This window comes from Cherax quadricarinatus, chromosome 33, assembly GCF_038502225.1.
Source record: "Cherax quadricarinatus isolate ZL_2023a chromosome 33, ASM3850222v1, whole genome shotgun sequence".
Taxonomy (NCBI): Eukaryota; Metazoa; Arthropoda; class Malacostraca; order Decapoda; family Parastacidae; genus Cherax; species Cherax quadricarinatus.
Window position 1 is genome coordinate 5,845,103 of NC_091324.1, and position 15,834 is coordinate 5,860,936.

The following is a 15,834-nucleotide window of genomic DNA, read 5'->3' on the forward strand; positions in this document are numbered from 1 at the left end:
TATCCATGTGCGAGTTTTTCCAGATACAAGCAGTCGCTCGGTCGATTTTTTGCTTCCAGACATGAGCGAAATTTCCAGATGTGAGCGGGCCTCAAGGGAGCTTCCTTGATGCTGGTGAGGGACTCTTGCTCTTTATCTAAGGAATTTGATCTCATAGTTTGTTGGACTATCTTATTGAAATTTCGACAATGTATGATGGAAAGATGCTTCTTAACGTACACCAAAAATGAAAGAAATTGGACCATAAATAACAAAGTTCACTTCTTAGCCATTAGCCTCCCCTTAGTAGTATATTTTCATATGGTTTTTATGATTGTATCCCTGTTTTTATGGTCTCATTTGATAGAATGGAAGACGTACTATAGAAATTGATATGATTTTGATTGGTTTCATGACAAAAAGTACCTTGAAATTGAGATCAAAGTAACAGAAATGTTCAATTCTTTGGCAAAATTCAAGAGTAAACAAATGATGTCACCGTCCAATACCTGTCCGATTGGCACTGCCACTCAACCTTAACATATTGGAAAGCTGTTCAACCTGCTAGCAAAAGTGGGAGCAGACATCATGAGGTAGCAGTGGCAGAAAACATGAAACAGCAGTGGCAGACAACATGAAACAGCAGTTGCAGACAACATGAAACAGCAGTTGCAGACAACATGAAACAGCAGTGGCAGACAACATGAAACAGCAGTGGCAGACAACACAAAACAACAGTGACAGACAATATGAAACAGCAGTGGCAGACAACATGAAACAGCAGTGGCAGACAACATGAAGCAGCAGTGGCAGATATGAAGCAGCAGTGGCAGACAACGTGAAACAGCAGTGGCAAACAATGTAAAACAGCAGTGGCAGACAATGTGAAACAGCAGTGGCAGACAATGTGAAACAGCAGTGGCAGACAACATGAAGCAGCAGTGGCAGACAACATACAACATGAAGCAGCAGTGGCAGACAACATGAAGCAGCAGTGGCAGACAACATGAAGCAGCAGTAGCAGACAACATGAAGCAGCAATGGCAGACCTTGTACCTTGAAAACAACCTTGTTGTACCCTGGTAATAACAGCAATGGCTGTTGCCACCACCACTAGCCACATACATGATGACATGTATTTTATTAATTCTAGTGTATATATCATGTTTCTATGTTATCAATGTTGTTTATGTCATATTAGATGAATTGTGATAGATAAATAAGCTGTAGATTTGACATTAGGGAAATTATTGAAGTATTCTGTCATACCTGGAATTCCACTGGAACTTTTTAATTCCATTTCAATTAATTTACATGAGGAAAATTGACTCTGCAAACGAGCAAATCCAGATGCGAGCAAGGTCACGGAATGGATTAACCTCGTAAGTAGAGGTTCCACTGTATTACCCCAATTATAACACTGCCTGTAGATAAAGCTGTTATTTTATTTTGTATTGCAATGGAAAATCACAATGCATATGGGTGGGAGAGCTAGGAGGGTTCTCACTGCCATTTCAAAACTGCCATACATGATTGAAGGAGATGTCTGTTCAACTGTTCCTACCTGTATATTCAAAATCCTACCTAACCCATTTCTCATAGGCCTCACTAAGCAGTCTGTACTGTGTTAGTGAGAGCCCCATAAGCCACTGCCTAGCTCTCACTCCTGCCTCAACTGTGCTTGGAACAACACATCACCCCTGGCCCTAGGCCCAATAAACCATGTCTTATCTATGTGAATTTACCATATTTCACAGCTTATAAGACATGGCTTATAAGACTTTTTTAGTTTCAGTGGCTCGGCATCAGACATAACTGGGAGAGCTACAGCCCACCCCACACCCCAAACTTATAGCTTCCGTCACTGACCTTCAGTTTATAAGACTCAGGGTGGTTTTTGGAGACATTTTATGAAAGAAAGAAAGAAAGAAAGAAAGAAAAAAAAGTGTCTAATAAGCAGCAAAATATGGTATATTATCCTGCATTACTTATAACTTGACCATTACCTCACAAAATATGGTCACCACAGACAAGGTGGACTGTCCATACAAGCTACTGTCTAAATAATGCTATTATTACATCTGCCATATCCCATTTCCATAAAGCAAATACATACAGCATTCTGATTGGGTGGAAATACAGTAACTGGAGAAAGTAGCCAAATAAATACTTAATACAATAGACCGCTGTTTAACACAGTACTAGTTACGTTCCTGAAAATGCAGTATTAGACAAAATCGTGTTAGACAAACTGAAGAACTTATGGGGAAAATAGGGTTACATTCCTATGAGTCCACAAAAAGCCAAACAACTTTTTTTTAGACCTCCACATCTTACAAAATAAAAGTGAATATGTAATTGTAGTGCATTGTTGTGATATATTACTGCTTAAGACTACAAATGCAATAGAAATAATAATATTTCTTACCTTAAATTGTAGGTAATGGTGTTTGTGGATGATTGTGAAGAGAGTGGATATGGAATATGTGACCCTACTGAGCTGAAGTGGATGGTTGTTGGTTATCGGCAAAGTGGATGGTAGAGGTTCTGGTACTGAAGTCGATGGGTGTATGTATTGGAGTGTGCATAAATTCTGTAATGGATCTCTGGGCTCTTTAACCCTGCAGTACATTACACAGCTGACAGTAAAGCATCATCAGCTTGTCTAGACCCAGTTTGTCAGGGTCCTCTTCAGTGAAAAAGTCTGCTAGTTTAGCAGCAACATGGAACTGCTCACATAACTGCTGCAATGTTAACTGTTTTTCTTCCAGTTCTTCTTCTTCTGTTATCTCCCTCTGTGCATCGAGCTCTGCCAACATTTCCTCTGGACTCCTGTCTTTATCATCATCATCTTCTAAGAGCTCTTTCTCATCATCTTCATTCATATCTTCAAAACCATCACCTGGTAATCTCCTTGCCAGCTGTACAATTTCCTGAAACTGACTCGCAAGCAAGGGAAAACCAGTGAAAGAATTAACAACAGAAGGCCATAATGTTCCCCAGCCTGCATTTAATGTTGACTGAGGCACTTCATTCTATGTACTTCTAGCATAGATGATGGCATTTGCAATGTTAAATTTATTCCAGAAGCTTGGTACTGCCAGAGACCAGTGATGTAACTAGTTTTGTCGTAACTTTTTTTCTGTAGTTACACTTGAATGACTAAACTCCCCAATCCAGTGGTTGTATTAGAGATGTTGTATTCGGAGGTAAAAATACAACTTTTACATATGGGGTCACATCCAGCAAAGCTTGTGGATGAGTATGGGAATTATCAAGAATAAAGAGAAACTTGAATACAAGGTTCTTGCTGTGCAGGTAAAACCTGACTTCAGGAATAGTGATGCTTAAACCAGTCAATAAATATTTCCTCTGTCATCCATACTGACTGGTTTGACCTCCAAATTACTGGTAAGGTGTTTTTATCTACACCTTTCAAAGAAAGAGGATTCTTAGAGTGGTAAATAACCATGGGCTTACACTTGAAATCACCTGCCGCATTACCGCAAAAGAGTAGAGTGAAGCGATCCTTTGCTGTCCTGAAGCCCAGTGCACTTTTCTCTTTGTAGATGAATGGTTCAGAGAACCGACATGTTGATAAATTAGACACATGTGCAACTCTTGGGTATCTTTATTGAGGAAACGTTTCGCCACACGGTGGCTTCATCAGTCCATACAAAGGAGAATCTTGAAGAAGATTCTCCTTTGTATGGACTGATGAAGCCACCGTGTGGCGAAACGTTTCCTCAATAAAGATACCCAAGAGTTGCACGTGTCTAATTTATCAGCACTTTTCTCTTGCTGACTGATATAAGTTCGTGTCAGCATTTTTTCCAAAAAACACTTGTCTCATCAACATTAAACACTTGATGATGAAGATGATGAGGGTGATGAGGGTGGCTTAGGGAGGCAGGAGAAGGTGATAGGTCTCCCCCGTTGACAACGGTGTAACCCACTAACCCACAGACCATTCCGCCCGGCAGGCAACTGCTCACTCAAATTTTTTCCCCTCATGGAACTGTGTTAAACTAATTTTACGAAGTGTTCAACAAAAATATGCCGCAATTCTTCAATCATGCTATAGCACAAACGTGCAAGACAAAATCGTGTTAAATGACAGTCTACTGTATATCACAAATATTCAACATGCCACAGATACTCCACACACTACAAGTGTATCCCTTCAAAGTGTAAGAATTAAGAAAGGAGAACACCATCATGTACTGAAGGTCATCTGACTACTCACCCACATTACCCCCTCCCCCCACTACCACAAACCTAAATTACATCACACTCCCCCACAAAGTTCCAATAAGCAGTATGCTTGCCCATATAATTTTTCTGCAAATACAGTACTGTATTACACAAATAAACAGCTATTTGCCAACTGTTGAATGAATTTTGTACTACCATATAATGTTAAGTGAATATAGGGTCAAATATTTTTAAATATACTCTTGATTTTTAGGAGTGAATATATAGTCTCCCGCTTCAACAATTATTTCCCCTATTACCTTAATTTCAGTCTTTAAACACACTGCATTTTGGTATAAACCTTGGTAATAAATACCGACAAGTTGGTTTAGAAAGACACGTAAGCAAACACTACAACATATTTATTAGAAAACGTTTTGGTCCTGGGACCTTGATCACTTCTAACATACAGAGGTAGAAAGACATATATATAGGCGGAGAGTGAGGTGTGACGCACGTGACCTGAGTAATGTCATAAGAACATAAGAATGGAGGAACACTGTAGAAGGCCTACTGGCCTATGCGAGGCAGGTCCTTATCAAAACAACCTCTACCTATGATGAGGACGGGTAGACGATGAAATCATGTGACTCCTGTGTTGTTGGGTTGGTGCTGCTTAAGTATCATGTATGCCAATGTTTTTGAAATTTTGTAGTTTCCAGTGTTGCGTTCTATAGTGTCGGTGACGGCGATTAGTGAGGCTTCTAGGCACCAGACCTAAGACGCCGACGGTACCTAGAAGCTTCACTAATCGCCGTCACCGACACTATAGAACGCAACACTGGAAACTAAAAAATTTCAAAAACATTGGCATACATGATACTTAAGCAGCACCAACCCAACAACACAGGAGTCACATGATTTCATCGTCTACCCGTCCTCATCATAGGTAGAGGTTGTTTTGATAAGGACCTGCCTCGCATAGGCCAGTAGGCCTTCTACAGTGTTCCTCCATTCTTATGTTCTTATGACATTACTCAGGTCACGTGCGTCACACCTCACTCTCCGCCTATATATATAATGTCTTTCTACCTCTGTATGCTAGAAGTGATCAAGGTCCCAGGACCGAAACGTTTTCTAATAAATATGTTGTAGTGTTTGCTTACGTGTCTTTCTAAACCACACTGCATTTTGTATAAATGTAAGAAAACTACAATTAAATGAATAGTATTTATAAAGTGGGAATTGAAGTAGCAATGTAAGTGTAAACAACTGACTTACAAATACAGTAGGACCCCGATATCCACGGGTCCAGTATCCACAGTTTCAGTTATCCATGGTTTACCATGGCCTGAAAATAACCCTTAATTTTGCTCAAGTAGAAATGATGGGAGTTCTTCAAAGCCCAAGAGAAGCTGTGAAGTGCTTCCCATCAGCAAAAGAGCGATAATTCTCCACTTATTGTTCATAATTTATCAATTAAACTTTATAATAGGCATATATGAAATGAAAAAGTCTTATATATAGGGTTTCGGTATCTGTGGTAGGTCCTTGGAACAGATCCCCTGTGGGTATGGGGTTCTACTGTAATTGTCAGGTTGAATCCAATAAACATAAAATAAGGCTTTATAATGAAAGTTAACACTGGTAATGTTAATGGTGTTGTAATTACAATGAAACATTGTTTTGTAATTTCATGCACAACCAAAAATTAAAAACTGAAACAATAATTTAAGAAATTTCATATGATGAAAAACATTCTGAAAATATCTGCCAAATAAATATACAAGACTATACCTTGTTTAAAACTGAACATGGTATTGAGCTGAAACTCTAATTTAACTTACCTTGTACTGATGAGTTAAAAGATACCAAGGCTGTGGTTTCTCTTGAGAGCCTCCTGAAGCTTGCAGCATACGAATATACCGACCTAGTCCAGAACGTGGGATATTTGTGTCCCCACTCTGAATAGCTTCCAGGAGAGCATCATGGATGAAAATGTACTGCTCCTCAGTCTTAAAAAAAGAAAAACAAATTAATGTGTATTGCAAATACTTACAATGTAAATCTAATGAACACTTCCACCATATGCTGGCAATACCCTTTTTTAACCCTTGCACTGTTGGTGTTGTATAGATACGTCTTACGAGCCATTGTTGGCGACGTATTAATACCCCAAAATTCAAGCAGCTTCAAATCTAGCAGGAGAAAGCTGGTAAACCTACATGTGAGAGAATGGGTCTGTGTGGTCAGTGTGTGCAGTATAAAAAAAAATCCTGCAGCATGCAGTTCATGAGGAAAAAAACACTGATCGTGTTTTTGGATAAAAACGCCAGATTTGAGGTATATTTTTTAATGGTATTTATGATTGTATTCTCATTTTCTTGGTCTCATTTGATAGAATGGAAAATATATTACATAAATAGAGATGATTTTGACTGCTTTCACAATGAAAAGTACCACGAAATTGAGCTCAAAGTAGCAGAAATGTAAGATTTTTACCGATGTTCAAGAGGAAACAAATGACGTCACTGTTCAATACGTGTCCAACTGGCCAGTCTAATACACAGTCACAAATGGGTTGACATTATCTGTACAATTGTATAATAATGCAGTCATTTGCATAACAGTAAATCTTCTATTTTTTGTGAATAAAAATTGAAAATTGAAAACAAGAGTAATATAAGAAGGGCCTGGAGATGTGACTAATGAACAGAAAAAATGTTATTTTAGTGCCAGGAATGTCTGCATTGTTTATTCTGGACCCTATTTTGAAATTTACATTTTTTTAAATTTGCATGAAATTGGCCAAATTGCCAACTTCTGACCACTTTATTGGGTAGTTCAAATCGGTAAATGGGCGGTTTCTTGTACTCAATCGAAAGAACAAACGGAGTTCTAAAGAAATAGCTATGAGTTTGGTCAAATGGAACAATGGAATTGGCAGAAAATAGGGCTCAAAGTGGGCAAAAATCGCTGATGCACACATATCGCCAAGACCGCTAACTTCGTGAGAGTGTAATTCCTTAAGTTTTCCATCAAATTTCGTACTTCTGGTGTCATTACCATCGGGAAAAGATTCTCTATTATTTCATAATAAAAGGGGGGGGGGGGCTTAAACACAGTGTGACTTCAGGACAATAAACTCTTCTCCCTCTCCCCTCCTCACCGTCTTCCATATGCCAACAAGTCTTTTCAATAAAGGTAAAAGCGATGTTAAATGTTCATTTATCCATTTCATTAGTCATTTATATTTATTTCTCATTGTTTTCTGTATGTAAAACTATCGTTATTCTCTATAAAATGTATTTTTTGTTAATATTTTTGGGTGTCTGGAACGGATTAATTGGATTTACATTATTTCTTACGCAAAATATTGCTTCAATTTTCTGAAACAGATTAAAGACAAAAACTGGGGTTCCACTGTACAAGTTAAATACTACTGTTGTGTTTATTTTCGCTCCAAACCCATTGTGACCAGGTCAACAGGCCAATCATTACCTCTGTGTGTGTGTGTGTGTGTGTGTGTGTGTGTGTGTGTGTGAGAGAGAGAGAGAGAGAGAGAGAGAGAGAGAGAGAGAGTGAGAGAGTGAGAGTGAGAGAGAGAGAGAGGGAGAGTGAGGAGAGGAGTGAGAGAGTGAGAGGAGTAGAGTAGGAGTGGGAGGGGGGAGGTGGGAGAGAGAGAGTGAGAGAGAGAGAGAGAGAGAGAGAGAGAGAGAGTGAGAGAGAAAGAGAGTGAGAGAGAGAGTGAGAGAGAGAGAGAGAGAGAGAGTGAGAGAGTGAGAGTGAGAGAGTGAGAGAGAGTGAGAGAGAGAGAGAGAGAGAGAGAGAGAGAGAGAGAAAGCGGACCTCTTTGCTGAACACTTTGCTACCAAAATGCAAGTTCCTGATCCAGCAAGGGACCCTCCTTGGCTAGCTGCAAGAACTGTGTCAAAACTGTCAGGGGTGACAATAAGGCAGGAGGAGGTGCATTTCCTTCTTAAATCCACTTGACCAAGAAAGGAAACTGTAGGGCCCAGACAAGTTGAGCCCAAGATTGTTGAGAAGATGTGCAGACCAGCTAGCAGCACCTCTAACTCGCATCTTTCAGCACTGCCTAGTACAGTGCAAATGGCCCTCTCCATGGAAAGAGGCAAATGTAGTCCCTGTTCACAAAAAGAAGAGCAGAGCAGAAATCAGCAACTACAGACCAGTGTCTCCTGTCAATCACTGGCAAAATTCTTGAGACAATAATCTCAAGACAAATGACAGATTTTTTGACTACCACTCACTATTTTGTGATCGTCAATATGGCTTCAGGATAGGTTACTCTGCTGCTGATCTGTTGTTAAACCTCTCACTAAGTGGCACCAGTCACTGGATGAATCCAAAGTCAGCTGTGTGGTAGCACTGGACATTGCTGGCACTTTCGCGAGGGTGTGGCACCAGGGCCTCTTAGCAAAACTTCAAGCACTGGGAATTGCAGGCTCTCGCTATGTCTCCTCAGTGATTACCTTCATGGTAGATCTCTAAGTGTAGTCCTCAATGGAGCGGAATCAGCAAGACATCCTATTGGGGCAAGCGTTCCCACAAGGAAGTGTGCTGGGTCCACTGTTATGGAATGTCTACTTCTCGACCTTCTTCATCTCATCCCAGAATCACATGCATATGCAGACGACTGTACACTGACATTCACTTATCCAAGAGAAGAAATGCCAGCTGCTCTAAGCTACATCAATCACCAGCTGAGAGCTATATCAGCTTAGGGGAAATAGATGGCAAGTAACATTTGCACCTGAGAAAACGAAATGATGATCGTCTCTAGGCACCATGATGGTAATGCTGGTGCAGTAGTAGGATGAATGGGAGGATGTTGGCACCTGGAGAAGAAGTTGATATCCTTGGGGTGAAATTTGACTCCAAACTAACCATGAAGAACCATGTTGTAAATCTTGCAAACAAGGCAGCCAGGAAGCTTACAGCACTTCGCCGTATCTCGCATCTGCTTGACAGTAGGGGTTGCAAGATGCTGTACGAGAAGCACAAAGACTCACACCTTGAGTATGCTCCTTTCTTTCTTGGTTTGCCTGTCCCCCCTCTCATCTGCGACTGCTTGACAGAGTAGAGAACAGAGCAAGGACGTCTCATCTCGCCTGGACCCATCCTGGATGGATCTGTCATTTCAGCAGAGCCTTCAACATAGGAGGGATGTGGGTGGCCTTACTGTTATGTACAAGGCCAATATTGTCAAAATACCACACTTGGATCCACTTGAGGACAGCGCGAAACAAGCTTTTATGCCACAAGGCGGGCAGAAAGCAGCAACTTCCATCTGGCTGTACCCTTCTCAGAACATCACCTCCATCTGAGATCATACATACCCAGGATGACTCGGAGTATGGAACTCATTCGATTCAGCATAATGATGTCAACGAGATAACGTCAGTTGATCAAATGAAAATGCTGGCCCACAGATGGCTCCAACTTCATCCTGTTCCCTACTTGTATGTCTCATAACAATAAAAATGCTTTCAAATGAGCTGATGTAGGTAACAGCTCTTAGCTTATCAATAAAGTTAGGAATCCAAATTAACCTGTAAATAAAAGCTTGTCAATAAAGCTAGGATCTGCCTTGTCAAAGACCATGTGTAAAAAAAAAAAAAAAAAAAAATAAATAAATAAAAAAAAAAAAATAAAAAAAAAAAAAAAAAAAATAAAAAAATAAATAAAAAAAAAAAGAGAGAGGTGAGAGTAGAGAGAGTGAGAGAGTGAGAGGTGGGGAGAGAGTGAGTGAGAGTGAGGGGAGTGAGAGAGAGTGGGGGAGAGAGGTGAGGTGAGAGGTGGGAGAGGTGGAGAGAGTGGAGGTGGGAGGTGAGGAGGAGGTGAGGAGGGGTGAGGTGGGAGAGGGGTGGGGAGGAGAGAGGAGGAGTGAGAGGAGTGAGAGAGGAGAGAGAGAGGGGGAGGAGAGGAGAGAGAGAGAGAGAGAGAGAGAGAGAGAGTGGAGAGAGTAGAGGTGGGAGAGAGTGAGAGGGGAGGAGAGGTGAGAGAGGTGGGGAGGAGAGAGAGAGAGTGGGAGAGGAGTGAGAGGTGAGAGTGAGGAGAGTGAGAGAGAGGAGGAGAGAGAGGTGAGAGGTGAGGTGAGTGGAGAGTGAGTGGTGTGGTGAGTGGTGGTAGTGGTGGTGAGTGAGTGTGTGTGTGTGTGTGTGTGTGTGTGTGTGTGTGTGTGTGTGTGTGTGTGTAATATAAGAAGCCCTGTCCGGGAGCTGGAGCTGGAGCTAGTCTTAGTATCGTTTGGATAGCCTTGCTATCACTCAGCATTGTGTGTCAGCCTTACCATCGCTTCCGTTATTGTGTGTCAGCCTTACAATCGCTATCGCTATTGCATGTCAACCTTGCTATTGTGTGTATGTGTATTCCGTAGCTGTAATGTGCACTGCTGCTTCTTGCATGTACAGCAAGCAGCATGTTAAGTTGGGGTTAATGCCACCTACACTAGTCAAGCGATTGGTGTCTGAATTCACTCTACTAAGTCTGCCCAAACTTTCTCTACAGTGTTGTTGGCGAATTGCTAGTTCTATTGGTATTGAGTATCAACGAACTCTTACTGCTGCGCAGCTTTGTGACATTATTTATACAAAGCTAAGATAATAAACTGATAATAAACTATGCACTATTGGGGTAACCAGAGACATGATCCTCAGATAAATAGAGAATTAAAACCTAACAAATCCCCAGGCCCTGATGAACTGTTTGCAAGGGTTTTAAAGGAATGTAAAGAGGAACTTAGCATACCTTTGGCTAATCTTTTCAATATATTACTACAAACTGGCAGAGTGCCAGACAAGTGAAAAATGGCATATGTAATACCTATTTACAAGGCAGGTGACAGGTCCTTAGCTTTGAACTATTGACCAATAAGCCTTCCCTCCATAGTTGGAAAATTTGCGGAACCAATAATTGCCACAGCAATTCGTAACCACCTTGAAAGGCATAAATTGATTAATAAATCTCAGCATGGTTTTACAAAGGGGAGTTCCTGTCTTACAAATTTACTAACTTTCTTCACTAAGGTATTTAAGGAGGTAGATCATGATACTGAATATGATATTGTGTATATGGGCTTCAGTAAGGCTTTTGATAAAGTTCCACATCAGAGGCTATTGAGGAAACTTAAGGCACACAGAATAGGAGGAGTAATTTTTTCCTGGGTAGAGGTATGATTGACAAATAGGTAGCAGAGAGTATGTAATAAATGGGGAGAAATGAGAATGGGGGCACGCCACAAGCCGTGTTCCACAGGGCCCTTGTTGTTCACGATTTACATAAGACATAGATGAGGTAATAAATAGAGACATAAGCAAATTTGCTGATGCCAAAATAGGCTGTCCAAGTCATTCTAATGAGGACATTAGAGCACTCCTGGATGATTTGAATAGACTGATGCAGTGGTCAGAGAAGTGGCAGATGCAGTTTAATACAAACAAATGCAAAGTTCTAAATGCTAGACAGGAAAATAACCATGCCACAAAACTAAATAATGTTGATCTTAATATTACTGATTGCAAAATAGATTTAGGAGTTCTGGTTAGCAGTAATCTGAAACCAAGACAACAGTGCATAAGTGCTTGCAATTAAGCTAAGAGAATTCTTGCTTCAACTCTACATATCTTTGGTTAGGCCTCATTTATATTATGCTGCACAGTTTTGGTCACCGTATTACAGAATGGATAAAATGCACTGGAAAATGTACAAAAGAGGATGACAAAGTTGATCCCATGTATCAGAAATCTTCCCTATGAGGATAGACTGAGGGCCCTGAATCTACACTCTCTAGAAAGGCATAGAATTAGGGGAGAGATGACTGAGGTGTATAAATGGAAAACAGGAATTAATAAAGGGGATGTAAATAGTGTGCTAAAAATATCTAGCATAGACAGGACTCGCAGCAATGGTTTTAAGTTGAAAAAATTCAGATTCAGGAAGGATATAGGAAAGTACTGGTTTGGTAATAGAGTTGTGGATGAGTGGAACAAACTCCCGAGTACCATCATAGAAGCTAAGATGTTGTGTAGTTTTAAAAATAGGTTGAATAAATACATGAGTGGGTGTGGGTGGGTGAGAATTGGACCTGACTAGCTTGTGCTACTAGGCGAGATGCCGTGCTCCTCCCTTAAGCGAATGTGACTGTCCTGACTAGGTTAAGGCACTGGCTTAAGCTGGTGGGAGAATTGGACCTGCCTCGCATAGGCCAGTAGGCCTGCTGCAGTGTTCCTTCTTTCTTATGTTCTTAAGAGCTGAAGCAACTATAGCACACCAAACTGAGTTATCTCCCACTACAGGAGCTGTTAATCGCAGATCTCTGCTCAGGTTCCTTTCATAATATGGGAGGAATAACACCAGAGCAATCAGACCAGCAGTCTTGTGAAGCAACAGGTGCATTGGGTTTGTCTCAGGGCAAGTCTGCTTCATTGGCGCTTGAGTTAGCCAAACTCAATCTTGAAACAACAAGCATATGCTAGGGAGGAGTTTGATAGAGAGAAGAGGAGGAGGCAATTCAAGCAGACTGTAGATGACTTTAGTGTGTAAAAGGCAGTACAGCTAGTTTCTTGTTTTGTTGAAGCCGAGCCTGAAGAGTTTTTTGAGGCATTTGAAAATCAGGCTCGAGCATTAAGGTGGCCTGAGGTGCACTGGGCAGCATTGGTATATACAGCATTGTATGGTAAGGCACAGGAGTTTACATCTGTGTTGAATAATGACAAATTTGTCAACTATTGGGTGGTGAAAACCACAGTTCTTGGGGCTTATCAGTGTATTCCTGCCAAGTACAGGAGGGAATTCAAATTAGGCAAATGTCAGTTGGGTCAGTTTCATGTAGACTTTATAAGGCAGCAGTCAGGACTTGAAGGCACAGCCGCTTACCTAGATATAGTAGTCGTGTCCAATACTTGGGACCAACATATGTCCAGACTTAAAGTTCTCTGAGAAATTTCAGAGTTTTCAATTAACTGCTAATTTATCTAAGTCATCCTTTGGCCAATCTACTGTTAGTTTTTTGTGCTATGAAGTAGGTAGTGGCAAAGTGGCCCCTAAATTTGCTAAAATTCTTGCCATTAAAAATTATCCAGTACCTAATGATAAGAAATCCCTCCAACGTTTCTTAGGTATGGTAGGGTTTTATAGACGATCCTGCAAGAACTCTGCAGATGTTGTAGCTCCCCCTAACCTCACTTACCAGTCAGAAATCCCAGTTTCAGTGGACCCAAGAGTGCCAAGCCTTATTCACTAAAGCAAAACGTCTGCTTTGTACTGCACCCATTCTCATGTCTCCTGATTTTTCAAACTCTTTTACATTACAGGTTGATGCTTGTGAGTCAGGGGTAGGGGCAGTACTTCTACAAAAAGATGGGGAAGAGTGCTTGCAGCATGTGGCTTACTTCTCGGCTAAGTATCAACCTCACCAGAGGGGCCTACTCCACAACTGAAAAAGAAGCCCTTGCTCAAATACTGGCATTAGAACATTTCGAGATCTACGTGGGGCAGTCATTACCTCAACTCCATAAAGAACCACAACACACGCCTCAGGCATTGGAGTCTCAGTCTGCAACCCTAAAATTGTCACATTGTACATATTGCCAGCAAGGGTAATAAGCTGGCTAATTATCTTTCTCATATATAAATTTAAGTTAGGATGTATTAGTTTAGGATGTATTAGGGTCTATATGGGTAGCCTAGCTCTCTCCCCCCCCCCCTTTTTTTATATATAAAATATTTTGGTGGTGATGTTGATGGGAAAGGGGGTGTTAGTGAGGGGACATTCTGTTACCGTCCGCAGGTATCTTGAACCTACGTTAGACCTACTGTCCACTATCTCGCTCTAAGTTTACAGTTCGGCTTTATGTCTTGAGAAAAGTTTAGCTCCATCTAATGAGTTGGATGACTGAGAGGAAAGGCGGTTCCATTACTGTTCAGTGCCATGGCGGCACGCTACCCATGGAGGTGGAAGCCTAGTTCTGGCCATTAGAGCCCTTTTGGGGTGGGGGTGTGGCATGCAAGGAGTACGTTATACTTTATTCAATGTATATACACACTCCCATATAGGCTGCCTCCTAACCAGTGAACTGGGTGCTATGGGTTTAATGATTTTTGGGGACCCATCGTTAAATCAGTATCTTGGCTCATTAACCAATCACAGACAAGCCTGCCAAGTGCTGAGATGTGGTGTCACTCACGGTCAACATTTACCAGACTCGCCTTTAGCTGGTTGAAGTGCGCTTCTCTCTCTCAGGCTGCTGTTTTTCCCTCTATCACCATTTGGTACACTTATACTTCATTCTTGCATATAATGTACATAAGTGTACATAATGCATATATAACTGGTGAAGGAAAATACAAGTTAAATACTACTGCTATGTTTATTTTTGCTCCAAACCTATTACAACCAGGCCAATCATTACCTATGTGCGTAATGGAGTGGGTTTGATGGGTGGTGTGAATGGGTAAAAATACTTTAAACAAAAGCTGAAAAAAATCACTACATAGTGTGCATGTCTAAGGAATGGTTTTAAACACTGCAATTTTATATAAAAATCTTGAATGCTCAATTTCTTGCAATTTGTTTGTGCTGCAGCTAATATCTTTCAGTCTATTATCAAATCGTATTACAAATTCATTCACAACTCCACACACATTGGCATTATCACAAAATTACTGAGGGATGGGCAGATGGCCAGTACAGTATTTATTATGGGTTTCCTGCATAAAAATTACTGGTCTCTTAATAACTGCTTGTTGAAAAAATACTTAACATTAATGATTTTTATGAAGGTAAACATTTATTTTGACTTCACAAACCTGTACAAGAAAATTTCGCTGAGTGCGAATGTGTTTAAGAAAACCCCAGATGTTGAGACGACCCTTAACACGTATCTGTTGCAGCATGGCATCCAGCACAATGTAGGTGCCTGTCCTTCCAACACCAGCACTAGTAGGAAAAAAAAATTATTTCATATTATCATACTTTCCAATTTCAAACTATACCAAGTGTCAAATTATGAGAAAAAAAAAATCACAAAAATTGCCTCTTTACTAGTGACCAACAATGAAATAAATTACCTTTTTTGGTTAAATATAAATTTATGGTAAAACATACGATGCTGGCAGCTGCTTAGGGCAGGATATACTGTTTGAGCTCTGGAAAGGGTACAGAGATAATCTGCTGACTGCACATCATAGAATACTTTGATGCAACTCAAAATTAATAACTTTATAAAACAGCATAACCTACACAACCCAAACAAGCATGAATTTTGAGCAAAGAGGTCATGCCTGTCAAAACCCACCAGACACACATCAAAGGTAAGATACGAGTATATCAAAGGTAAGGTATGACTATATCAAAGGTAACTTATGAGTATATCAAAGGTAAAGAACAAATACATCAAAGATAAGCACATCAACAGTAAATAATGGAAACACCTATATACAATTGAACTGTTCTCTCTGGAAAAGTGAATAGAGAGAAACTACATTTGATAACATATTCATGGAAGATATGGTGCAGTACTTGTGGGCATGGTCCCAAATATACAGGTCACCATAACAAGGTACCAGAGGAAGATAAATTGAAAGGATGAAACAGACCCAGTGAAAGGCAGGGGCACCACAGGCATAATAAGAGAGCAG

General features: G+C 40.6%; 1 protein-coding gene across 4 annotated transcripts in view; it reads right to left on the reverse strand.

Moving 5' to 3' along the window:
• Positions 1-15,834, reverse strand: part of Ptp99A (Protein tyrosine phosphatase 99A) — a 727,568-nt gene that overhangs the window by 74,450 nt on the left and 637,284 nt on the right. For all 4 annotated transcript variants that reach the window (XM_070090786.1, XM_070090785.1, XM_070090787.1 and 1 more), the window contains 2 exons: positions 15,004-15,133; positions 6,021-6,188 (listed from right to left, as the gene is read on the reverse strand). In XM_070090786.1, the coding sequence (XP_069946887.1) occupies positions 6,021-6,188; positions 15,004-15,133 (298 nt within the window). The remainder of the gene's footprint in view (positions 1-6,020; positions 6,189-15,003; positions 15,134-15,834) is intronic.